At 33.2% G+C, this 25,462-nt stretch overlaps 5 protein-coding genes across 6 annotated transcripts; 3 read left to right on the top strand and 2 right to left on the bottom strand.

The window, feature by feature from the left end:
- Window positions 1-1,454: 1,454 nt before the first annotated feature.
- LOC108335463 (protein EMBRYO DEFECTIVE 514) lies at window positions 1,455-3,319 on the top strand. Of its 2 annotated transcripts, XM_017571488.2 has the most exons (3): window positions 1,455-1,865; window positions 2,722-2,808; window positions 2,900-3,037. In XM_017571488.2, exons 1-3 carry the CDS (start codon window positions 1,512-1,514, stop codon window positions 2,921-2,923), a joined length of 465 nt encoding a protein of 154 aa, XP_017426977.1. In that variant the 5' UTR covers window positions 1,455-1,511; the 3' UTR covers window positions 2,924-3,037. The 2 variants fall into 2 exon arrangements, with proteins under 2 accessions (XP_017426977.1, XP_052725689.1); XM_052869729.1 differs by having other exon boundaries at window positions 2,722-3,319.
- Window positions 3,320-5,624: 2,305 nt separating this feature from the next.
- On the top strand, window positions 5,625-6,802 carry LOC108329861 (protein RKD1). The gene is made up of 4 exons (XM_017564220.1): window positions 5,625-5,710; window positions 5,806-5,948; window positions 6,060-6,403; window positions 6,518-6,802. The coding sequence occupies exons 1-4, from the start codon at window positions 5,625-5,627 to the stop codon at window positions 6,800-6,802; spliced, it is 858 nt and encodes a 285-aa protein (XP_017419709.1).
- A 3,406-nt stretch (window positions 6,803-10,208) lies between these two features.
- Window positions 10,209-12,253, top strand: LOC108335649 (pentatricopeptide repeat-containing protein At3g47530). Its single transcript, XM_017571720.2, has one exon. The coding sequence runs from the start codon at window positions 10,414-10,416 to the stop codon at window positions 12,151-12,153; it is 1,740 nt and encodes a 579-aa protein (XP_017427209.1). The 5' UTR covers window positions 10,209-10,413; the 3' UTR covers window positions 12,154-12,253.
- A 997-nt stretch (window positions 12,254-13,250) lies between these two features.
- On the bottom strand, window positions 13,251-15,352 carry LOC108321774 (malate dehydrogenase, chloroplastic). The gene is made up of 2 exons (XM_017553628.2): window positions 15,191-15,352; window positions 13,251-14,797 (listed from the first exon to the last, which is right to left on the bottom strand). The coding sequence occupies exon 2, from the start codon at window positions 14,789-14,791 to the stop codon at window positions 13,550-13,552; it is 1,242 nt and encodes a 413-aa protein (XP_017409117.1). The 5' UTR covers window positions 14,792-14,797; window positions 15,191-15,352; the 3' UTR covers window positions 13,251-13,549.
- Window positions 15,353-16,432: 1,080 nt separating this feature from the next.
- LOC108323777 (geranylgeranyl diphosphate reductase, chloroplastic) lies at window positions 16,433-18,516 on the bottom strand. The gene is made up of 2 exons (XM_017556511.2): window positions 17,773-18,516; window positions 16,433-17,271 (listed from the first exon to the last, which is right to left on the bottom strand). Exons 1-2 carry the CDS (start codon window positions 18,457-18,459, stop codon window positions 16,570-16,572), a joined length of 1,389 nt encoding a protein of 462 aa, XP_017412000.1. The 5' UTR covers window positions 18,460-18,516; the 3' UTR covers window positions 16,433-16,569.
- Window positions 18,517-25,462: the final 6,946 nt, after the last annotated feature.

Here is a 25,462-nt window from a genome sequence, read left to right on the forward strand (position 1 = left end):
TTTGAATGTATATATATATATATATATATATGATATTCTACTCTTTAAAATAATATATCAAAATTATTTTTTAAACATTTTATTATGAACACCATCGACTACCTACACCATGATGTTTTTCTCGTATGAAGACTTGAGAACTTTGCTGATTGAAGATTTAGATAATTTTCTTAAAAGATGGTAAATGGAAAGTGTCAGAGTATTACTTAATTTCCCTTAGCTGCTTTGAGACCAGAGGTTGTTCGCAGTAGACAAAAGACATTGATATTTAATGCCAACGGAAGGAGAGTAAAATAATGCTCGCATTGCAATCGAACCAAATTTGACATGATTGTTCCGTAATAGCTATAGACAAACTTAGTATAGAAGCTTCTATACCACACAACAGTAGAGAATGCGCAAAGAACATAAACTATAAATAAAAATAGAAAATTGACAGAGGAAACAGATAAAAGATAAAGGAAGAAAGATGAAAATGCTAAATTACATTTACACTCATAAATAAGATGGAAATGCTAATAAACTTCAGATTACATTTACAACTCCCTATGAGATAGTCTAACTGGTTATTTTGTAGGAACCATGATGTTTCTTTTATGCTAGATTCCACCTTAATGCTTTCTCATCTTCATGACTACACCTTGACTCAGATTTTGAAACTTTTGCTCATCTTGCTCATTGGTATTCATATCCCAAAAGTTTCACTAGCAAGAACCCATCAATAATTAGAAAATACTTATCACTTGTTTTTCAAACAAAACTTAAAATATAACTATCTCATAGTCTTAAGTTTGATAAACAAAATGTTTAAAATAATATTGATGTTTGAATATTTTTATTGAAAAATATGTTAATAAAATGAAATGTATTTGGATAATACAAGACAAATACTTTTGATTAATGTTGTTGAATAAATATTTTGACAGAAACTTTGGTTGATCTTTATTCAAACTCAATTTTGGTGAAAAGGCTAAAAAAATGAAATTTAACGTGATAAAAATAATTGTTTAGTGATGAAAAAAAAAGTTCAAGGTGCCCATTATCCTAAATAGCTGAGACTTTGATTATACACGAGAGAAATAAATGTTGAAAGAGATAAAAACTATTTTCATGGTCACTGTACAAGTTTGTCATTGTATTGTTACCTAACTTGGTACAAATCAATAAAAGATGTTAACATTATGTCTTCCAAAATTTCTTTACCGTGAATCATATTTTACGAATATCAAGAGGTATTATTATTCTTAAGTTGTGGATTAAAGCAGCAGAGAGAATTTTACAGGAATAAATTTTGGGTAGAAATATGAAAAAAAAGAGAGGGTGTATATAATAATTTATTTTTGTTGAATGGCCAGAGGACCAAATTTAAATAACTTTTGGCCCAGAAAAAAACAGTGAGGCCCAATTAGTTGGCCTGTGAACAAAGAAAAATTAGGTCATTCCGCCCGCTCCCAGTTTTGCTTTTAATGAACTTTTCAAACTAACAAGACCAACAGCCACGTTCGCACACCATGGCGGAACCCACCGCACCGGAACCAGGAGCTGTCGACCACGTCGCCACTGACGCCGCCGTAGATATGGCTGTCGAGAGTTCTGAACAAGCCGTCGTTTACTCAGCATCGAATGGTGAGCCCAACCAGAAGCGGAGTAGAGAGAACCACGATGACGAAGTAGACGGTGTTTCGAAGAAGCAGAAGGTGGAGCCGGAAGAGAAAAGGGAACATTTGAACGGTGAGGATGAAGAAGAGAAGGAACCCTCTGTTCCCGTGAAATTGGGTTATATAAGTTTCGCCTCTTCCGTGGAAATGTTCGATTACTTCAACAATCTCCTTCATACTTGGCCCCCTTATCTCAATCTTAACCAGGTAATCCAACACTCGTGACACAATTCGCTTTTTTATGTTTCCTATTTTACTTAGATAAAAAAAAATCGAATTTTTAATTTTTCAGTGACTACTGCATTTCCAACATACTGTTCTCTTACTTTGTCTTATATGGGTTTTGATTGATATGACTCAATATAATTTGAGTGAGCGCTCTGTACTTTGCTTTCTACTAAAGATGTGGCTTCATACATTTTAGTCTCTTAAACTTCAAATGGCCAATATATTTGGATTGAATTGGAGTGTGCTGCATTGTGAAAATACAATAATCAATCCATTTAGAATCTATTGAAGTTATCCAAACCATCAGATATTTATCCTAATACCTTTTAATGAAAAGGTTGGATGTTTATATATGGAATATCTTTATGTTAAGAAGGATGTGTGGTCACACAAAAAGTTACTATACCAAGTGATCGCGCACAAAGAAATCTAGTGACACCGATTGTCAAAAAAGATGAACAAAATTAAATTACGTTATGTTGGACATTTACAAAGAAATATATTGGATGATCTTAGCTATGTGAAAAGGGAGAAAGAGATTAAGCAAGACATTGTTTCTTCAGATTTGATTTTAAGGCTTTTGTTCTGTTTATTTATCGTGTTTGGCTGCTTGGAGTCAAATATGATAAATAGTTTCAGAAATGCACTGAAACAGTTATTTTTAAATAATGCATGGCCATTTCAAGATTGAACTGCATGCAAATGCATTGTCAGCAGCAATGTGTAAATTTGAAATCAGCTCAGTCTTAGAATGTTGCCTTAGTAATGTTTCTTGATAAGCAGTGGAAACAACCTGAATACTAGTTGAATAAACTATGGGTTTTTTTTTTGGCAGTATGAACATACAATGTTACTGGAATTGCTCAAGAACGGCCATACAGAGCCTGACGAAAAGATTGGTGGGCGAATCCGAGTTTTCCAGGTCCGCAACCATTCTAGGTGGAAAAGTAGGTGCTTCTTCCTCATAAGGGATGATGAATCTGTTGATGATTTTAGCTTCCGCAAATGTGTAGATCATATTCTTCCTTTGCCAGTAGAGATGCAAGTGAAACCTGATGCAAACAGGGCATTAGGAGGAGGAGCAAAAATTCACAGAGGAAAGAGTGGTGGGCGTGGCCATGGGAAAAAGGGTGGATCGAAACATTGAGTGCAATGTGAATGCTGCTGGTCTTTGTTGTATTTTAGGATCTAATTATTTCATGATTCCTATAGTAACTTTATACTTCAGAATTCATATAAATTACCAGCTTATTTAATGTTTCCTAGTTATATTTTGCATAATGCAAAATTAAGCTAACAATGCAAGTCCTACGTATATTCTTAGGTCATTTATATTTGCAGTAAAAGTGAAAGGAAAAGACAAGGAAAGAAGGAAATAAAAGGAAAATCCTTGTCCATTAGGGACTAAAATATTTGTCCCTTGATATTCTAAATATTGTCTGTATATCTTAGATGAGCCCATTTCACTTCTTGATTATATATTATTCATATTCATTAAATTTAAAATGTAATTCGATCTTTATATGTATGTTTTACACATTTAATTACTATTTTTTTCTAAGTCAATGGTAACTTCATGTATATTTTAAAAATCGTGTTATTTGATAAAGAAATAAAATAATGATTTTACATAAAGTACACCATTTTATGAAATTTTATTCTTTTATGTACTTTTTACATTACCATACTATGAAAAGTTTCACTCTCTTTTGTTTTTATCGTTTTTTTTCCTTCACCAACTACACTAATCATTTTAAATGTAAAACATAAAAGAGATAGATACTATTTGACCAGTTTGCACTATCGTAATATTTCGTTAAGGAACAAATAAAAAAGAATAATACATGTATTTCTTAAACATATAAAAAATATTTAATATTTTTCATCAAATAAGCATGAAAAAAAATTATAAGATTGATATGAGTGAATAAAATAACAGTAATAAATTTATTTGATCGACCCTATAAAGTTGAACCCCTCTCTCTCACAAATAATACTTTCTTAAGATTTTTATCAGTTGACTATGTCAGTTTTCTTAATGCTAATCATAAACATTTTTCATTTATATAGATAAATTATTACAGTATGGTTTTTTTAAGAATTAGTTGAAATTTATTTAATCATGTAATCACTTCTAATAAATTCATCCATGAAATTAATATATAACGTGTTAATATTTAAAGATAGCTAAATACTAATTTGCATTTGCATTTAATTTCACGATAATTTGATATTGAAATATAATTTTAATTTGAGGAACTTTCTAACCACTTTTTTGGTGAAAAATATTATAATACTTTGGTAATAAATTAGTTTAATTAATTAACTATATAATAAATTTGATGTATTAAAATTCAAGCTTCTATTTAAGTTAGAATTTAAGCATGCATAGTAAAAATATTTTTTACATGTCAATCAAACAAAACTTGTGTTAGATACCATTGTCAAGATAATTAATATGAAAATAATTTTATTTACTGTATATGATAAATGTGGCTGAACGTAACAAAAAAAATGTATTGTAAATTCGAAGTTTTTACACCTAAATATAAATATGATTAATTTATTTACAAATGATTAAAAACAAATAAACATGATACAATACAATTATCCATACAAATGGTTAACAGTGTTGTTATAAAACTATTGGCTATCACATGTAATTAAATACAAATATACATATATATAAAAAAAAGGAATTACATGAGCAGCAGCTATATATATAAGGGCAAAGTACTTCTCTTGGTAACAGTTGGGGAAAATAATTAGTGTTTTTTTATCTGTCGGTTACACCTCCATGAATATGATAACTGGTGAGTTAAATTCGTTAGCCATCAGTTAGAAGTTAATTAAAACTGTAGAATAAATTAATGAATTAGGGCATTCAAAAGGTAAAAATAGATAAGCAGCCGTGTGTCATTAATTATCGCCCCCAAATCTAATATTATCAGTAATGATTATTGGTAGATGAAGTTGCAGAGAGGCAAATGATTATGATTATTGCTTCATAGTAATTTGTTAAACTTTCAGGTATTTCCATTGCTTGGAAGAAAACGGGAAAACGTGCAGCATGCAACCATGAACGTGGCCCAATCAGCGTCATATTGATGATTTAATTCAGCATCATATCAATTACTGCAAACTTAGCATGCCTAATCGCTCATTCCCAACCAAATTTTTGAAAGTGACTGCGAATTGATAATTGATAGAAACATTTTCTCAACTTGATTAAGTCTATGATAAAAAACACATCATGAAGCCACCATCTACTATATATAGCTATACTATACCCTCTATTCAGTATATCTTTTCAACTTCTGTATAGATTAAACTCTGGTAGAGAACAACCAATTCATGTATATTTGGCTAATGCTGCTAAAACAGAAAAAAGAAGGCAAACTAATTAATTTTTCATCGGATCCAAAGGTTGAGATATTGAGCATTTAGAACCCTTGGATATTTCTACTGATAATTAAATTGATCTTGTAACTCTCACAAGCATACTCTTCACCATTAAAATGCATTCATGCACACAAGACGGCGCACATTCTCCAAGCAATTAATTGCTTCCATTTGTTACAAATGATACACTATCATCATCATTATCATCGTCATCAACGATGCAGTAAATTCATATTCATATTTCGTGTATGTATATATATATATATATATATATATATTGCCAACTTCCTTTCATATTCCCACACTGTTATATCCTTTGGTTACTTCACCATGATCATGGACTCTCACCCTCTTATGAGTTGGAGCTCTTATTATCAGATAGAAGAAAACCCATTGCCATTTACGTGCCAGTTTTCTTACAGGTAAACCGTTTTCCTCTACGCCTTCCCACCATGACGAAATGTTAGTATGTTCGTTTAGGTTTTGAATTGTAATTATTGGAATGCCTTTTTCTCAGCGAAAACAGTGAAGTGTATCCTCCTCCACTACAAGATTTACCCATACAAGAATACCACCATGATGCTGTTCCTCTTACGGAGTATTACCCTTCTGATCCTTTATACGAAACGCTCGCCATCGAACCAACACCGACCCTGCGAGGTTATACACATGTCAACATCAAGAACATGAGTTTTCAAAGTCTTTATATTTTACGATGATGCTACTACCATATTAGTTGTCCTTATTTAGATGTTGATTGTCTTGTTACAGCAGACTGTGATTTTTATGATATATCTAAGGGGCTTCCTGTGTGGAACGAAGTGAATGCTGTGTTTGATTCGGAAGTCGATTTTTTATTTCGTAAGAAGGAAGAAAGTTTGAAGGAGATGGTGGATGATAGAAAGGTTAACGAAGGGAGAGAAGAAATAACGAACCCTAGAAATAGCAGAAAGTTATCAAGGAAGACGATATCTGAGTACTTTTACATGCCAATAACACAAGCTGCCAGAGAAATGAATGTGGGGCTGACACTTTTGAAGAAAAGGTGCAGAGAGTTGGGTATCAGAAGGTGGCCCCACAGAAAGCTGATGAGCTTGCAAACTCTGATAAATAATGTACAGGTACGTACGTTGTGTTTCTGATATGTACGTTGTGTTTGATTATTTACTACACTTTATTGTGATAAAATGAGGGTAGCTATTTCCTAATTTTGGGCAATGGGGTTTGAGGTGCAGGAGCTACTGAAAGAGGAGGGGCCGGAGAGTGAAGAGAAGTTAAGATTTGCCATTGAGACATTGGAAAATGAAAAGAAGCTTTTGGAGGAAATGCCAGACATTGAACTGGAAGACAATACAAAAAGACTTAGACAGGCATGTTTCAAGGCCAACTACAAGAAAAGGAAGCTAGGACAAAGGGAACCAGAGTGTTCTTCTTGGAGTGGCGCAATGTCAGAATATAATAACGAAAGTGAAGAAGAACTGGATATGAAGTATCTCCTTTCTCAGTTAGCTTAAATATATGTAAGATTCAACAATATTAGCAATGGAGTTTTTTTGTTTGTCATACAACTCATTGCAAACCAATATTTAAAACTGTGATGAGAATGTTTAGATGTTTCTGTATGGTGTCTGTGGGTAACGTTTTGTGGTGGCATTGTCGAATTCATGGTGAGTTATTTTTGTGTAGTCTTAATTTGGAATTGCTTAAGTTAAGAAAGGCACAGAGCAACATAAAGATAGATATGTTGTTTTCTATGTTCACCAGCACCTACAGTGGATGAATCTTTTCATTTATTTATCAATGTGTGGATATTCTAACTCTTCCGTCCATTGAAAAGATTCATTTGAAGTTTACGAGAAAGAGAGAAATGGTATTATAATAAATGGTATGTGATTTATTACCCAATACAATAATAAGAGTTGGAATAATGTGTCAATAAATAATAAACCACCACAAATTACCGTTATAGTAGTATATGCTTGGTTATTTTCGAGGGAGTTATTTTCACAGTGCTGTGCATTTACTCGCATTAATATACTCCTTTCCAAGTATATGACAGGTTTCTTTAAAATAGAATAAAAATAAAATAAATTATGGTTATGCCAAAACCTTAGACATAATTTTTATATAAAAAAAATTCATTCAATTATATTGCCTATATAATTTGATTTTAATTAATGATAAAGCTCCATTTTTTTTATATATTTTCTCGTGAGTAATTTATAAGCGAATTTGTTCAACCATCAACTAAGTAAACGGAAGTAAGATTTTTCCGTGAAAAATAAGGAAATAGAAATAGGAAGTGGGACATGAAGGTATAAAATTCTTTTTCTTTTTCCTTTTTCCTGAAATCGTGATGAAATATCATACTATAAATTGTATCCGCTTCTATATATATAATATAAGATTATATTATGTTGTTATTTTTTTAACATCATTATGATTGTCCTTATCAAGGGAAAAGCACCGGTGCAATTTTTTTTTAATTATTGAAATTAATAGATTTAAAAAAAATATGAAAATCAATAAGTCATGTCACCTAATCGATCTAATTGAGAAGAAATCGTATTAGGGTGATATGATTTTAGTTCATTTAAATTGTGAAGTCATAAATATTTTGAAGTAAAAATGTGTCGCATTAATACTTTGATTCGATTTATTTATTTTCATAATTTTTTTAAATTTGTCTGTTTCAATAAATTTTCTAAAAAATTGTATGAGAATTATAGTGTTTTTGCCTTGATTCAAAAGATTTTTATGCCGCATAAATATAGTTCCTAAATTCATGATAAAATATTCATTATTTATTATGTATTTTTCCTTTCTCTATAGAATATAGAAACATATAATATGTTATTATCCTTTAGTTTTAAATTTACATAAGGTTAAAATATATCATTTTCTTATATTTCTTTTATAAATGATGTTGTCTTTTATTAAGAGAATAGGAAAAGAGACAAATAGTTGCTAATATTTCAATACGTGGAACCAATTATTGAGATCCTTCAAAATAAACTTAATATCATTACATTTAAAATATTGATTTATATACAATTATTAAATTTATAATAAATGAAAATATAAAAAATATAATGATAATTATAGGTACATTACATCTTTTGAAACAATATTATCAGTGAGAGGTGGTATGATCCGTATAAGAACAATCAGAACATACTGATGTCTCGACGATAAGCATGTTTTCTCTTATAATCAATAGAATTGTCAATACTGAACACTATGACCTTCTAAGTAAGGTTAAGGTGTCATTACAATTAGGCATTTCAAAAGGTAAAAATCCACTAAAAACACTGAATAGATCATATATATATATATATATATAAAGTATTTAATACTTTTAGATTATGTACATTTATTATATTCTTGGAAACCAAATACTTAGGCTCTATTTGCTTGGATGGATATCTCTATTCACGTGTATTGGAAAAGATGGATTTGAGATTTTAATGATGTTCGTATGAAGGAATTCAGAAGGAATAAGAGGCTATGATTCGCAGGATTCAATATTTAGTCCATCTGCGGTGATAGCAAGAGATTTGAGGTAATTTTGGATAAGAAATCGTTTTTACCCCTAAAAGAAATTCATTCTAAACCATTTGCATTGTGTGGGACCAAAACCATTCTAATATGAAATATATCATTCCTTTGAAACCATTTTATCATAATTTCTGCAACAATTTTTTTTTTTGTTTCTATTTCATTTTTTTTAAGTCTTCAAGATTTTTAGTCTTCAATAATTTCAATAATAATAACATTAATAATAAATAAATCTTTTATTACTAATGTTTTTATACATAATTATTTGACTTTACTTAAATACAAATTTATTTTACTTTAAAAAATAATTTTGATTTTTTTATTTTTATAATATTTTTTCCAATAAATATATTATTTTTATCACTAAGGATATTTTAGTAATTTTTACATTCTATCAATTAAAATAATGTTTCTTATAAGTGACATCCATTAAATTTTACATTAATTTTTACAAATTTTTCTTCTAAGTTCACTTTCACTCACCTCTAAATGTCTTAAAAAAAACAATATTTAATTAATTAATCTCAAATTCATTCATTCTCTCAAATCCATTCCTTCAAATGAACACATCCTTGTGTGTGAATTTTTTTAGGTATCTCGACCAAGTGCATAAAAAAAAATATAAAAAACAGAAAGAATTATAGAATTAAAAATATATTCCACCTTACAATAACATTATATTAATTATAGTTTTAAACTATTACTTATAAACATATCACCACTACATCACACTTCTTAATGTCACTAGTTTAATTCAACAAGGAAATAACACTCTTTTGAAATATTTTTTATTAGATATATTTTTATATGTAAACTAAGCATTTTTTATATATAATTTGTTGTATCATTCTCATAAAAGGATAGAAATGAAGCAAATCACTTTAAAAGAAACTTTAAAAATATGAATTAACCATGATGGCTGCAAGAGTAATAAAGTCTTTACAAGTGACTCTCTCTTCTTCTTTCAAGATCACTCCAATATTGAAATCCTTTTAGAATTACATTGTCCTTCTAATTCATAGTAAAAATAAAGATGAGGAACCAAATCAAATCAAGTGCAACAAACATCGGAATTTTAATTATAAACAAAGTAAAAAGACAAACCAAAAAGACTGTATATTCAATAATGATATAATTTCTACAGGATAAACCAGATTCTAAATGTATTTAATTGACCATTAACAACAAAAGACTATAATACAATTAGTCAATATTTTGACAAAATAATTTAGATGTTAACCAATGATTTTTTTCCATACTCAAATGAAAGTCTATTTATAACATTGTGACAATTAAATGATAAGGTTTAAAATCTATTCAAAATAGTCATTTTAATAGAAGAAAAAATATTGATCTTCGCCCTTTATGATTTTAATAATATTTTCCACAGTCATGGCCTGTTTCACTCTTCCACCCTGGAATTTCTTTTGAAAATAGTTTCCCTTTGGCATTAGCAGTTCTTTTGGTTGTGGTGTTGTAGTTTGTTGGTTATCACTGAAACTATATCACATCCATGTGATCGGAGGCCACTATTGATTCACCGCAAAACTCAGACGTTGAGTATGAAATGGCTCTAGAACCCGTGATTTCTGCCATAAAATCTGTTTCCCAAAAGATCCAGTTGCTCCAAATCCACGCTCACATTATACGCACAAACCTCATTCAATACCCCCCAGTTTCTATTCAGTTCTTGTCCCGTATAGCTCTCTCTGGTCCATTGCAAGATGCCAACTATTCCCACCGTTTTTTTGAGCAACTCACCCACCCCTTGATTTTTCATTACAACACCATGATCAGAGCCTGTTCCACGAGTGATTCCCCGCGAAAGGGTCTCCTTTTATATCGAGATATGAGAAGAAGAGGCATTGCCGCAGACCCTTTATCGGCTTCCTTTGCTGTTAAGTCTTGTATTAGGCTTCTGTATCTTCTTGGAGGGATCCAGGTTCATTGCAACATATTCAAAGATGGGCACCAATGGGATACCCTTTTGCTCACCGCTGTCATGGACCTGTATTCGCAATGCCAAAGCGGTGGTGATGCGTGCAAGGTGTTCGATGAGATGCCTCAAAGGGACACTGTTGCTTGGAATGTGATGATCTCTTGCTGTGTTCGAAATAATAGGACTCGGGACGCTTTGAGTTTGTTTGATGTTATGCAGGGTTCGAGCGATAAATGTGAGCCTGATGATGTTTCTTGTTTGCTTCTTCTTCAGGCTTGTGCTCATTTGAATGCCTTGGAATTTGGTGAACGAATTCATGGCTATATAATAGAGCGTGGTTATGGTGATGCTCCCAATTTATCAAATGCACTCATCTCTATGTATTCACGTTGTGGTTGTCTAGAGAAGGCTTATGAGATTTTTAAGAGAACAGGAAATAAAAGTGTGGTTTCGTGGAGTGCTATGATCTCTGGTTTGGCAATGAATGGATATGGAAGGGAAGCTATTGAGGCATTTGAAGAGATGCTGAGAATTGGCATTCAGCCGGATGATCAGACATTCACGGGTGTCCTTTCTGCTTGCAGTCATTCTGGAATGGTTGATGAGGGAATGTCAGTTTTTGACCGTATGAACACAGAGTTTGGAATAACTCCCAACGTTCATCACTATGGGTGCATGGTTGATCTCTTGGGCCGTGTTGGCCTGCTTGATAAGGCTTATCAGCTTATTATGTCAATGGTAGTGAAGCCAGATTCCAAAATATGGAGGACTTTGCTTGGGGCTTGTAGGATTCATGGCCATGTTACACTTGGTGAACAAGTAATTGGGCATTTGATTGAATTGAAAGCTCAAGAAGCTGGGGATTACGTTTTACTTTTGAATATTTATTCTTCAGCTGGACACTGGGAAAAGGTAGCAGAAGTGAGGAAATTGATGAAAGATAAAGCAATCCGAACAACCCCAGGTTGCAGCACAATCGAATTGAAAGGAGTAGTACACGAGTTTGTTGTGGACGACATTTCACATTCAAAAAATCGTTTGATTTATGAGAAGCTAGATGAGATTAATCATCAGCTGAGGATTGCAGGTTATGTTGTTGAACTTTCATCTGAGTTACATAAGATGAATGACAAAGAAAAGGGGTATGTGCTCTCACATCACAGTGAAAAATTGGCTGTTGCTTTCGGGGTTCTTGCAACTCCACCTGGCACAACACTAAGAGTGGCCAGTAATATCCGTATATGTGTTGACTGCCACAATTTTCTAAAACTTTTTTCTGGGGTTTACAACCGTGATGTATTTCTTAGGGACCATAATCGATTTCACCACTTTAGGGGAGGGCACTGCTCATGTAACGATTATTGGTAGGGAAATTATTTGCAGATTATAAATGTGTCATGTCGAGCGCCGAGTGTTACTGTACTGAAATTATTCCCAAGGGAAACTAAATGTAGAATTGCTAATTTTACGGCTGGTTATTTGTAGAAACTTGGTGAAATATTGGCTTAATTGAAATGCAACCATAAATACAAACTACCCAACAGGCATTAACTGCATTGCTAGTGTGGATCAGTTAAGGTTCAGATAACCATTGCCTTTATTCCAGTATCATTTCATGGCACCGCAGCACCTGTTAGTACCACGGTCTCAGCTGATTGTTTCTGAAGCTTATGGATAGACTATTCGAGGACGATCCTGCTGGACACGATATCAGACACCTAACAAACACCGGTGACCTGCAAAACATCAAATCTGCTACCCGGCAAATTTGTTGTTGGGATGAGATTTTTTGTTTTTAAGCTTTTGGAGAACTTTTTCTTATATTGAAGATCAATTGAAACAGTACACTGAGCTATAGTCATTTGACCTAAGAGAGGGTAGGTTCGTCCTGTATAATACGTTGATTTTGCTTGACATTGGCATTCCTCGAAGTGCTGACAAGGTTACAATCCCTGCTAACTGGATCAACTCTGACCATACAGCTTTTGTCCATTCAAAATATATTAAGGAGCCATATTAAAGCGCTCTGATAATGCCAAATGATAATTTTATATGCATTCCATTTAGATAACAGCATCAGACAGTTTTTTTCTCTTATTTTTTTGTACTTAAAATTGCTCTTACGTCTGGCTAGTGACTTAAAGTAAGAATATCGTAAAAAATCTAATTGATTCTAAGCAGGTAAGATAACTATCTGCGGACAATCTTGATCATGAAAAATATTTTAATAAAAAGAAATTACAAATACAACTTAAAATCCACGAGTAGTAGGGTTAATTAAAACACCTCGTCATGCAGTTATTTTCAAACTGCAATCTTCTATAAGCAGACTACTTATATCCATCAATTAAAGGGCCCATTTATCTGGCATTGATGACCGAAAAGTCCACTGCATGTTCAACTAGGCCAGAGCTTGCCTGGATTATAAATGATTCAACCAAAAAACATTTATTGGATTCAACGAAGAAACAAAAAGCTGGTCCATTGCCGTATTATTCAAACATTTATATTTCTCCGATTCTAAATTATAATGGTGACATCTTGGGAGATTTTTATCAAAACCTAAGCTTGGTATAGAGAACAGAGATGGAAGCTCCCTCACGTTCTACTAACAAAACTGGAAGTACAATTGATACTACGGAAAATTTGAATCCTAGGTTCCGGAAGCAGAAAAGATGCTACAACAAACTCGCAACCTAATTTCTCGTTATATTTATGCTCAAATAAATTCATAACCCAAGAAATCACCGTTGACAAAATGAAGTTAAGCAGCAACAGTTTGCTTCTGAGCGAAAGCAATCCCCTTCTCTATGCTGGCCTTGAGTTCTGGCTTAAGTGCTTCCAAAGCCTTCTGCTCGTAGTCAGTCAACCCTTGGAGGTCAGATGGAATTAAAGCCTCGATACCTTTCCTACCAAGCTTCACCCTTGAAGCAAAGAATGGAAGGTCAGTCAAATCTGATTGCACAAATGAGCACTCATACACATCTCCGTCTCCATCAAGTGCACGCAAAGACGACTCAACAAATCTAGCAGCTGCATATGCCATTGACAAGGTAGCAGACCCAGCACCTGCCTTTGCTTCCACAACTTCAGTACCAGCGTTTTGAATCCTGACCGTCAACTCCTCAACCTCTTCATCAGTGAAACTCGCTGAGGGTCTTGTCTTTGACAAGAGAGGAAGAATGGTAATCCCGGCATGGCCCCCAACAACAGGGACATCAACATCAATCAGCTTCAGGTTCTTCCTCTGAGCAACAAATGTGTTTGCCCTCACAACATCCAGTGTGGTAACACCAAAGAGCTTTTTAGGATCATAGACACCCTTCTGTTTCAAAACTTCTGCAGCAATAGGCACAGTAGAGTTCACAGGGTTACTGATAATTTGAATAAAAGCACCTGGGCAATTATCCGCAACAGCCGAAACTAAGTCCCTGACTATTCCAGCATTGATGTTGAAAAGGTCATCACGAGTCATGCCGGGCTTCCTCGGAACACCGGCAGGAATGACAACAACATCCACACCATTCAAACAATTTGCCAACTCAGAAGCTCCAGTGAAATCCCTCACTTGTGAGGGTGTGTTGCAGTGACTAATATCAGCAGCCACTCCCTTGACATTCGCAATATCATAGAGATGCAGGTCGGAAATTAAAGGGGACATTTTGATAAGAAGCGCGAGCGGCTGTCCAATCCCTCCAGCAGCCCCAAGAACTGCAACTTTGAACGAAGCCTGAGGCTGCAACTTGTGGTTGAAGTTCTGGTTGTTTTCCTTCTGAGCCTTGGATGAAAAAGATGCCCGCAGAGCAGAACCACTTTTGTTAGCTAAGAAAGATAATTCTGACTCACATCTCACAGATGACATAGCCTTGAGGCCACAGAAACTCTTCAAAGGATTTTGGGTGTTGAATTTTAACCCAAAAGTCCTTAATTGAGGAGAAGAGCTTCCTCTTTGACCAAGGGTACCGGTGGATCCAATAGTGAAAGTAGCTGCAGGTGCCGCTGCCATCTCAACCTGTGATACAAAAAAACGGCATGAGGTCTGTTCCATTAACCCACAGAAACCTGTTTGAAACAAACAAAACACCAAAGAAATAATAAAGCACAAGGCTTATATTCCAACAGATTTATGTAAGCTAAACCCTAGCCCAACAAATTATTCAATATAAGCAAAGAAACAGGTTGGAAAAGCTCAATGAAATGACATGCAGCACGGAAAGAGCTGAAAAATAGCATGCATGGTGGAGATTAGTTAATGAGAGGCATAATTTGGAATCGAAATTCCACATTGATAATTGAAGCGAGAAATGAAAAGCAGAAAAAGGGGAAATAGAAGAGAATCACGCATGAACAGATCTGGGGTGAGGGAAAGGATTGAGATCTGGCGGCGAGAAAGAGAAAAACGTACCTGGGAGTGAACGGTGATGAGAAAGACAAAGAGCTTTAAGAAGCAAAGATGGGTTTGAAATCTCCGCCTGAGAGATTGGATTGGTATGGATGGTGGAGGAACGCAAACACCAGCCGGATGCCGAATATATATATACACACTCACTCTACCCTTTACCTCACCAAACGCTAAAGAAAAAATTAATCTTCTTCACTCTCCTGCCACGTCCTTGCATCACTCTTCTTATTTTACCATTTTTTTTATTTTCTTTTATATCAATTATTTATGTCTTAATTATGATTTTAATCTTATCAGTTCAGTTATTAGATTCAAAATTAAAATGTGTTTTTAAAACTATTTTTAGTTTAACAGATTTTCTCAAGCATTCAAATTGTATTTTTAATTTAAAAAAACAAAAATATTTCATTTTTTTAAGAAATCAATACTGGATTCGTTTTGATAAATAATTGTTTATATTTTTTCATGGTATCACCTAATTTTGTAGGGTAATTTTTTATTCTTTTTACCTATTATTCAAACAAAGCATTGATAAATCCCACTCAGTTGATTTCGTGCTAGGAAATGGCAGTTTCCATTTAAGAGCTGATAGATATTATCGTATGCATAATGGGTAAATTCATAACTCTCCTTAACTTTAAACAATTTATACTTAAAAGTTATATTAAAATGATACTTTAATTCATAAATACTTTTGAAATTAATTTCTACTAAAGATATTTTAAGGTACTAACTTTTTGAATTTATTTGAGAAATTGTTTTAAAAGTTCATGTAATTAATTAAATTCATAAATAGAATTTATATATAAGTTGTGGGTATAAAACTCTTACCAGAGTAAATTAATTATAGAACTAAATCCAAAGCTGGTAAGAGAAAAACAAGGTTCAATTATATTTTTATACTATATTTATTTGTTTTATATTATTTAATCCCGTTATAAATAAAAGTTTAAAAAATGCATTGCTTGGTGATTGGTATAAAATACAGGAAATATTATTATGTAATAGAGTACCAACTTCGACCCTTGAAAACAACCAAGAGGTAAAGGCCACACATTGTTAAAAGTATATAAAATCAAGATAAGAAAAATTGAGACAAGTTGCGCTTATCATTACATCATTAGGATGAAATAATGTTCCTAGGAATCAAAGTAAGTCACATTGCTTGATAATCACAACGCTTCTTTGGATTTCTTCTATTTTGGATTATCAATTAGGTGCAAAAGTTGTGTTATGGGAATTGCGTGAAAGTTCAACCCTTTTGCTTAAACGTACATATATAGTTATGATATGAAAGGAGATGGTGTCCAGTAGGAAATACATAATGCAAAAAAGAATTAAAAATGTATGAGAGATATAGAGAGATGATGACTATTGTCATATCATACATTAAGTTTGTTCATCTCCCTCCTTATGGCACTGGCCCTAACTAAGCTCCCAATGGTGTTAATGGCCAATTTCAGATCCTCCAGAGGATTTCCAGGCACCACTGTCTTGTACAAATAGCTATCAAATGTCATCTTCTGCACATACTCATCAGCACACATCTCCACAAACGCTTCCCTAGCTGGGTTCGACCTGTAAAACACCTTCTGAAGCACATCCAACACCTTGTAAGTCGGCCAATAAGTCTTATCCCACTTCTCCAAGTACTTCCTCAAGTCCCCTTCTTCCACCATCCTCTTCCCATTCTCCGAACCTTCAACAATTGCCTCTGCACACATTCTACCACTCTTCGCCGCAAAATAGATTCCCTCTCCGGAGCATTTCGTTACATACCCAGCAGCATCGCCCACCAGAGCCACTCTACCCAACAACCTTCGCGGCCGCGGATGTTCCGGGATAGGGTGAGCCTCCACTCTGATGATCTTGCCTCCCAAAATTTTGTCTTCTGCTCTCTTCCTTGTTGCTAGTTGGAACTTCTTGATGTCCCCCTTGTGTGTCACGGTACCAGTTCCAACAGCCACATGGTCACATTTTGGAAATACCCACCCGTAGAAATCCGGAGAAACATCATCCCCCACGTACATCTCCGCTAGGTCCTCGTAATACGCCATCTTATCATCCGGAATTTTTACCCTCTCCTGAGAATCCATTCAATCAAAACCACACATAACATTAATTTGAAAGTTTCAACACATACAATGCATAAATCAGAAGCCCTGCATTCTTTTTGTGCTGTTCTTTCACAGCAAGTAAACATCTATTTAGTTTCTTGACTTGTTCTTTCATAACGACTTAATCCATTACTTTGGCATCTACTAGACAACTCCATAAGTAGCTTTGGCGTGGTTCAACAAGATCTTTAGCATTGGAGAGCTGATTTACTGTGCTTATGGACAAAATTGATTGACTTGACAGTGTCAAGACCAAATTGACTAATGGTGCCAAATTTAGAAACCAATTGACAGTTTAGAATATGAGATTCTCTTTGGTAATGACAAGAACCAAGCAACAGTTATAAATTCATCCCAAGAAAACATGAAATGAAGAAGAAATGTTTCCCTTATAATGCAACAGTTATACCTCTTTGTTAGTTTCAACTTATAAAATCTGTAAAACATGAAGAAGAAATATAGTAGTACCTGAAAGGCGATGGCGTACTCGTATTCACCGGCATCAATAGACTTGGCGACTTTAGAATTAGCGCCATCAGCACCAATGACAGCGTCAACTTCCAAGGTACGCTTCTCACCGGCCCCACCGATTTTGTTATCGTAGGAAGAGTAATGAAGAACGTAGGGGCTGGTGTTATCCTTCGGAATATCCATTTTCATGAACAGCCCGTTGATGACACTAGCCCCATTCTCTTTCGCCCGCTCTCTCAGGTAAGCATCCAGGACCTCGCGCCGGACCATACCAATGTACTCGTGCGGCTTAAGCGTTCTCCCGATGTCCACCGCCACGTTCGACGGCGATATCATCTTCATCTTCGTTACGCGCCGGTCAATGATGTCCAGCGGCAGGTCGAACTCCCCCACCATGCACAGCGGAATCGCTCCCCCGCACGGCTTGCAGTTGTCCAGCTTCCGCTCGAAAAGGAAAGTCTCCACGCCACCCTTCGCCAGCGCCTCCGCCGCCGCGCCGCCGGCGGGACCACCACCCACTACTGCCACTCGTAGGTTCCGCCCCTGCAGCTTCGGGCTGAATTTGCCGGCCACAATTCTAAACTTTCGGTGAGATGGGGGGAGTCTTGGCTGGGCAGCGAAATGCGGCGCATCCGGCGAGGTTTGCCGGAGGCCGACAAAGGTTTTGAGAGCAATAGAATTCATGGTGAAAGAGTGGGGAGTGAGAGTGAGACAGTGAGAGGGGTTTGATTTTTTTTTATGTAGGTGTGTTTGTTTGAGGAGATACGTTTGGATTTGAGGTGATTTGTGAGCGTTGGATGGATGAAATTGAGGGTGGCGATTTGGTGTGGATAGATTTTGAGATGATGGTTTGTGGGAAGTGTTCTTGTCCTTGGTGTTGGATATTGGTTTTTATTTTGAGTGGCTGTCATGGTGCCACGTTGTATGAGAGAGTGGTTGATCTTTAATGCTCTATTAAAACACTTCGTACTCTGCTTCGCACTTCATTAATTCGCTCAAGTTTTGCCACGTCATCATCACCTCACTGTTCAGCCTTCAAAGCTAGCTGAACGTGTCACGTGCGAGAAGCAGAGTTTGTGTGTTCAAAAATACACTTTATTATTTATATAATAAAAGAATCTTCTTTCCCATTTCTTTTTCTCTTACCATTTTTTCCTAATTTAACAAATGTGCTGTGATCTATGAAATGCAAAGGAACTTTTATACTCTTCTTCTCTCTTACCTCTTTCCCTCATACCCCATTTTTTCCTGGTTAAGCAACACAACAACCTAATTTGGGTACCCTTTGCATTTTCTTTTCTTTTTTTCTGATTTTCATTTTCTATTTCTAACTCACAATATCTTGTGGGGAATGGTTTTGGTTTGTCTTGCTTTACTCTTTGATGTTCTCTTGCGCTAATTTTTCTATTTCCCCCAAATTTTTAGGGAATTTCTTTGGTTTTCACAATTCTTTTTGGAGGTTATATGAAGTGCGAGTATAACACTATTTTCACCGTCAAGTTTTATTTTCTATTATTTGTTTATTTACTGTTGGTCTTTTTCTCTTCATATCTTTTATTTTAAAATCATGTTTTTTTTATCATAACTCAGCAATTAATTTTTGTGGGGAATTTATACTAGTTGTGGCCAACTACTTGGAGTTTTACGAGGTGCCTTTGAGTATTAGTAGAAAGGTTGCGTTTTTGGTTCTTTTACTTCTTTATTTTCATCTTCTTCTTTTTTTCATCATGACAAAAAATTTCTACTTTTATTATTTTATTTTTAAAAAAATCATATATTTTAAAATAATGTGAGAATTTATTTTATGCTCTTTAATTGCATGTTCATTCCGGCTCCTGTCAAATCATAATGAATTTTCTTAGTTGTATTCAATTTCATACTCTTTAATGCATCGGCAAACGTGTTTGTATATAAAGGTATGTTTGTATTTGATAATTGTTTCTAGGACGGTGAAAAAGAACTTAACCGCACTCCAAAATTATATTGAATTAAAAATTAATTTCTTTAAATTGAATTATAAAATAGTTTTGAATTATATTAAATTGTACTAAATTATAATAAAAATTGAATTGAACTACTAACTAAATTGTAAACTACATTAATTTTAATTGAACTACTAATTTTAAACTGAATTATACAAATTTTAACACTACACTAGTTCTAAAATATGATTTTAACACTATCTAATAACAAAGTAACGGTTAACTATGCATAATTATATGACTTACTAAACTAAGAGAAATGTAACAGAAGTTATCTCAACAAGTTCTAATTGGTAAAAATTAATATGAAAAAATTATTATGTAAAGCTGAAATTTAAAACTAATCTACTAACTATCAATTAGAATGAACATATAAAATCTGAACAAACCTAATACTGTTATAATCAACTAAACAACAAGTAAGCAATTTCAAATTCATCTAACTCTTCTGCACGTAAAGTCCAATATTGACCATTAATGTTTTCAATCTTCTCATTAGGAGGGAAAACCTGCACAAGCAGAACCTTTGCTACAATTGATGAGGAGCTTAAGTCAAACTATCATTAGCTTCCTGATGTCTACACGAGAATGATCTGCTAGAAAGAAAGAGACACCAAACCTTGGGACCATTGGCACACAAACCATCCCAGAAAAAAATATGGGAAGCAAGGTAAAGCTTTTCAACAGAAAGTTGTAAAGCTTTTCAACAGAAATTTTCTGCATGAAAAATAAGCACCTTAAATTCATCAATCAAGTAGAAAAATAAGAACAAAGGATGAAAAGGGACAATAAAAATGGCGAAAAGAAGAAACCTACAACATTAAAATTTCATAAAACATAGGTTTAAGGAAAGTACAACATCACAGAGAAGCATAGACACAACACAAAGAGGTAGAGGCCGTGGTGGAACTCTCTTTTGTCGACAGGGTCACGGTGGCAACGGTCGCGCATTATCGTTGGAGCTCTCTTTCGACGACAACGGTGGGCAACGCGAACTAGGACAAAGTCACGACAAGATCACTGAGATTTCGTTGAAGCTCTCCTTCGCTAACCGCGTCATGGTGGACAACGCGAGATTTCGCTCATGGTGGACAACACGAGCTAGGACAAATTTTAGGAATAATTGAAAAATTAAAAATGAAAAAGCGATGGAAAAACACATTACAATTTTCACAGTTAACTGAACCGAAAATGTTTCAGTTTTCAAAAACTAAACCATAAAATAATATATTTAAAAATGGATCAGTTTTTTTAGTATAATATAGTATAATTAACTATAATACAGTATAGATCAGTTATTTTTGTCCAGCCCTAATTGTCTCCAATCTAAACTCTTTTATATTTTACTATCTATAGTTAACTCTGTTTTACTTATGTTTATTTCTTGATGCATCCGATTATGTTAATGGATATACCAACTTATATTTGTTAAATAGTTATGTTTCATGTGTTAATTAATTTATTTGTTCTATTGATAATTTATTTCTTGATGCATTCGGATATATGTTAATTATAATTTTTAATTTTATCAATTAAATCATTTTTTAATCTATCAAACTCATTAATTACTCATTAATTTTTATAAATTTTCATATTGAACTCCTTCATTTCTCGTAATATTTTCCTTAATAGATAAAAAAAAACTTATTTTCACTTCTATTTCTCGTGAAATCACTTTTCCAAATTCATCTTCTAAATGAATAACACTTTAAGTTTTGTTGCAGTATGTTTGGATATAAACATATGACATAAACAAAGAAGACAGGGTGAAAAGGTCCTTTGCACATATGATTAGAAAGGATGACAAAGAAAGAAAGAAAAGATAGGAGTGTTCTTTTGAAAAAGTGAAGAAAAAAAGAATAAATATTGTTGGCTATTAATATTTTACCTTTTTACCTCGCTAATTTATCTATTTTTATTTTGCATACGTGGGAAGAAGACAAAGTTTAGGATATTCTCCATCAAATTTGACAAGTGGTGGATGCAAGTAGTATACAGGGCATTTTAAGGAAGATGTTAAAAATAGTTATGACTAATATCTTTAATCAAGAAGGAGTGAATTGTTTCTCTTATAAAATTTGTTTTTTTTTAAATACTTATTTAATCAATTAAAAAAATACATGAATGATACTTAATTAAGGTATCTTAACAATCACTAAGATACAAAAAAATTTAAAGAAAAATGTACAACACATAAAAGTTTTTCCATATTGATTCAATTCTACACCAATTTACATTCAATTATTTAAAACCCTTAGTTAGATTTTCACTAATAATTTTAAGAGTTAGGATTATCATATTTACCTACATAACTTTATATAAAACTTGAAAAACCTTTAAAATTTACAAAAAAAATTAGATTAGTGAGAAAGGTGGATTAGAGTTAGGCGAGTGTTTCTGATTTTTTTCATTTGGAAAGATGACAGAGAAAAGGTTGGAGTGAGAGAGATGAAAGAAAAAGAGTTGAGAAAAATAAAAAATGTGAGTAAGGTTTGGAAGTTTCTTGTTTTTTTAGTTCTGACAATGTAAATTATTTAAATACCTTTGACCTTAAAACTTAGAATTGATTTTTGTCTACTAAAACTCAGTATATATTACTAAAATGTACCAACTAAAAAAATAACGTACGCAAGTTCAAAAATTCCAAATTCCATACATATATATATATATTAACATTTATTATAAGAGTAAAATAATAATTGTATATTTTAATCTATTAAAACCTTTTTATTTATCATATCAAATAAATCACTCACAAACTCTTACAATTATTATTTTAAATTCATTCATTTTCACCTCTAAATCTATTAAGAAAAAACACTACAAATTCATTCACCTAAATTCAGTTTCTCAAATCCATTTATTTAAAACAACAAGCCTAAAGGGATACGTGAAAATTTTGGGATTTAAGAACATCAATGTCGCCTTTTTCCATAACTCCAAGAAGGTATGAAAAGACTTCAGGTTTGAATATCATATATTGAAACCTTCATCAAGATCTCAAAATTGTCCATAGAAAAATTGATGCATCATGATCCAAGAACTCACGGACAACATGGAATAATCATACACTATATGTATGTGTTATTTTTTTTTCTTTCAATAATTCATGTACTTTTATCTTCATGCTTGTAATAAACCTTAATAATTTTTATCATTAATTAAATTTTATTGTTGTTACACTAAATTCATGTGCAAATTCTATTTGCATAAATAGATATTCAATTTTCCGCACTAAAACCAATGTTATCCGCGAATTTATCATATGAATATATATATATATATATATATATATATATATTCAATTTTTTAAGTAATTATGGAAACCTAGATAATATTAATGTAATTTTTGCATCTCCGTCACTTATAAGTGAGTTAGTTATCTTGATTGTGAGAAAAAGAAAAAAATTAATTTTGTCTTAAAAATGACTCAGTAACTTGTAAGAAACAGTTGTGTTTTTGCCTTAAAATACGACAGGACGGATTCAGTAATTTTCTCTTAAAAAAATTATTATAATTTTAATTAATTTCCATGTGTTAAATGATCAATTTTAATTTTCCTTTAAAAAATATACAAAATAAATAAGTTTAAAATGGCATAAAATTAACGAAAATTACAAGAATTTTTCTCACTGAATCCATTCTAAATTGTCAAAAGTTTAATTATTTTCCATGAATAAATTTGTTTATTACATTAAATTTATCAATTATTTACAAATATTTTTCTGCAAAATTATATCTGTATATAACTTTATGTCATTCAAAAGTATATTCGTTGGTAACTTTGTATCACTAGTAAAAAATTGGGTTTTTACAGCGCACATTATGCCACGGTTCACTAGAAACCGCAGCATAATGGTGCGCGGTGGTAGTTTTATAAATAAATCGAAGGAATATGCCGCGGTTCAGAGGGGAACCGCGACATATACGCCAGTCAACCATCCCCTTTGACGCCACGTATGAAAAAAAAAATTAAATAACAGCGTATATGCCGCGGTTCTCTGGAAAACCGCGGCATATACCTCTGCCAATTTATTGCAAGGGCTGACTGAGTCAGAGAATTTCAGAAGTTACAGGGGTATATGCCGCGGTTCTCAGAGTAACCGCAACCTATTCTCCTACCTGAAATAAATTTAAAATGAATTTGAAATATTTAGAGGAATATACCGCGGTTGCCCGCCGAACCGCGGCATATAGTTTAAAAATAATTTCAAAAATGTCATCTTATACCGCGGTTGCCCGCCGAACCGCGGCATATAGTTTAAAAATAATTTCAAAAATGCCATCTTATACCGCGGTTAAGTAGTGAACCGCGGTAGATTCCCCAGTCAGAGTTAAAAAATAAAACTTTGGAACAGTATCGTCTTGTTCGCGCAGACGCTCGCTGGACTTCGAGTTTTCTTCTCCCGCCGACCACCCATCTCAGTTCCCTCGTTTCTTCACCGTTTTAACTCAAAATTGTTCGGTCATTTCCCATTTTTGACGATAAGAAACAGTTTTAGCCGATCAAAATCGTTTGAAACGCCTGTCATTCCTCTCCGCTGCCATTCCCCTTTGTTGCACCAAGCTTTTTCGCCGCCCCTGTTCCAGGTATTTATGCCCTTTTGCATTCTTAATATGATTTCTTCATTAGTTTTTGCATAATAACAATTGCTATAGTTTTGGTAATGTATGAAATTACTATAGTTTTGGTAAGTTTAACAAATTTTGATTTTTCCCAAATGTTGAATTCATATACACTAATTAATATGAATTGTCTTTATATGCAGGTCTGTTTTTGTGGTAGTGGATATCACAAAAACAGACCTGCAATTTTAAAAAACTGCAGGGGAATATGCCGCGGTTGTGGTTACAACTGCGGCATATAGTGGACAATTTTTTTTTTTTAAAAAAAGGATTTAGGCAGCGGTTCCTTGGACAACCGCGGCATATTCCGCAACCTATATACCGCGGTCATAACTGCGGCCTAAAGTCTCTGACTTACTACCGCGTCTGAATATGCCGCGGTTCGTAAACCGCGACATATAATGAAAAATAACCGCGGTAAAAGCCTCTCGTTGCACTAGTGTATGAAGTACATTATTTTGTTAAATCATTGATTTTAGTAATTCGTATTAAGACTACGTAAGGATTCCATCACTTAGGGTGTGTTCTTTTGGGAGGATTTAGGAGAGATGATTTGGGGGAGATGATTTGAATGGATTTGTGTGGATTTGAGGATAATTTTTTAGTTGTTTTTTTGAGTGGATTTGTGGGTAATTGAGAGTAGATTTAGAGGTAAAGTTTGTGAAAATTAGTGTAAGATTTGATTGATGTGACAAATAAAAAAATTTGTTTAATTGATAAAAATTAAAGATTACCAAAATACCCTTAATTATTAAAGTAATATAAAATGATAATTGTTAATATTATATTTAATTGTAAAAATATTTATAAAGAATAAAAAATTAAAGTTAATAATAATAATAATAATAATTATTATTATTATTATTATTATAATTTCTTTTAATTATTATTAATATTCATGTTGATGCTAAGAATCCATTTCAATCAAATACATTATATAAAGGGTAAAATTGAAATTTATCACAATTCCTTGCAAATCTGTGCTGGATAGGAAGGATTGAAAATTTACTTCATCTCGCAATTCACTTCTTTTCATCGCTCGCAAATTTATAGAAACGAACATAAAAATTATTTGAAAT

Source organism: Vigna angularis, chromosome 1 (genome assembly GCF_016808095.1).
Source record: "Vigna angularis cultivar LongXiaoDou No.4 chromosome 1, ASM1680809v1, whole genome shotgun sequence".
NCBI lineage: Eukaryota > Viridiplantae > Streptophyta > Magnoliopsida > Fabales > Fabaceae > Vigna > Vigna angularis.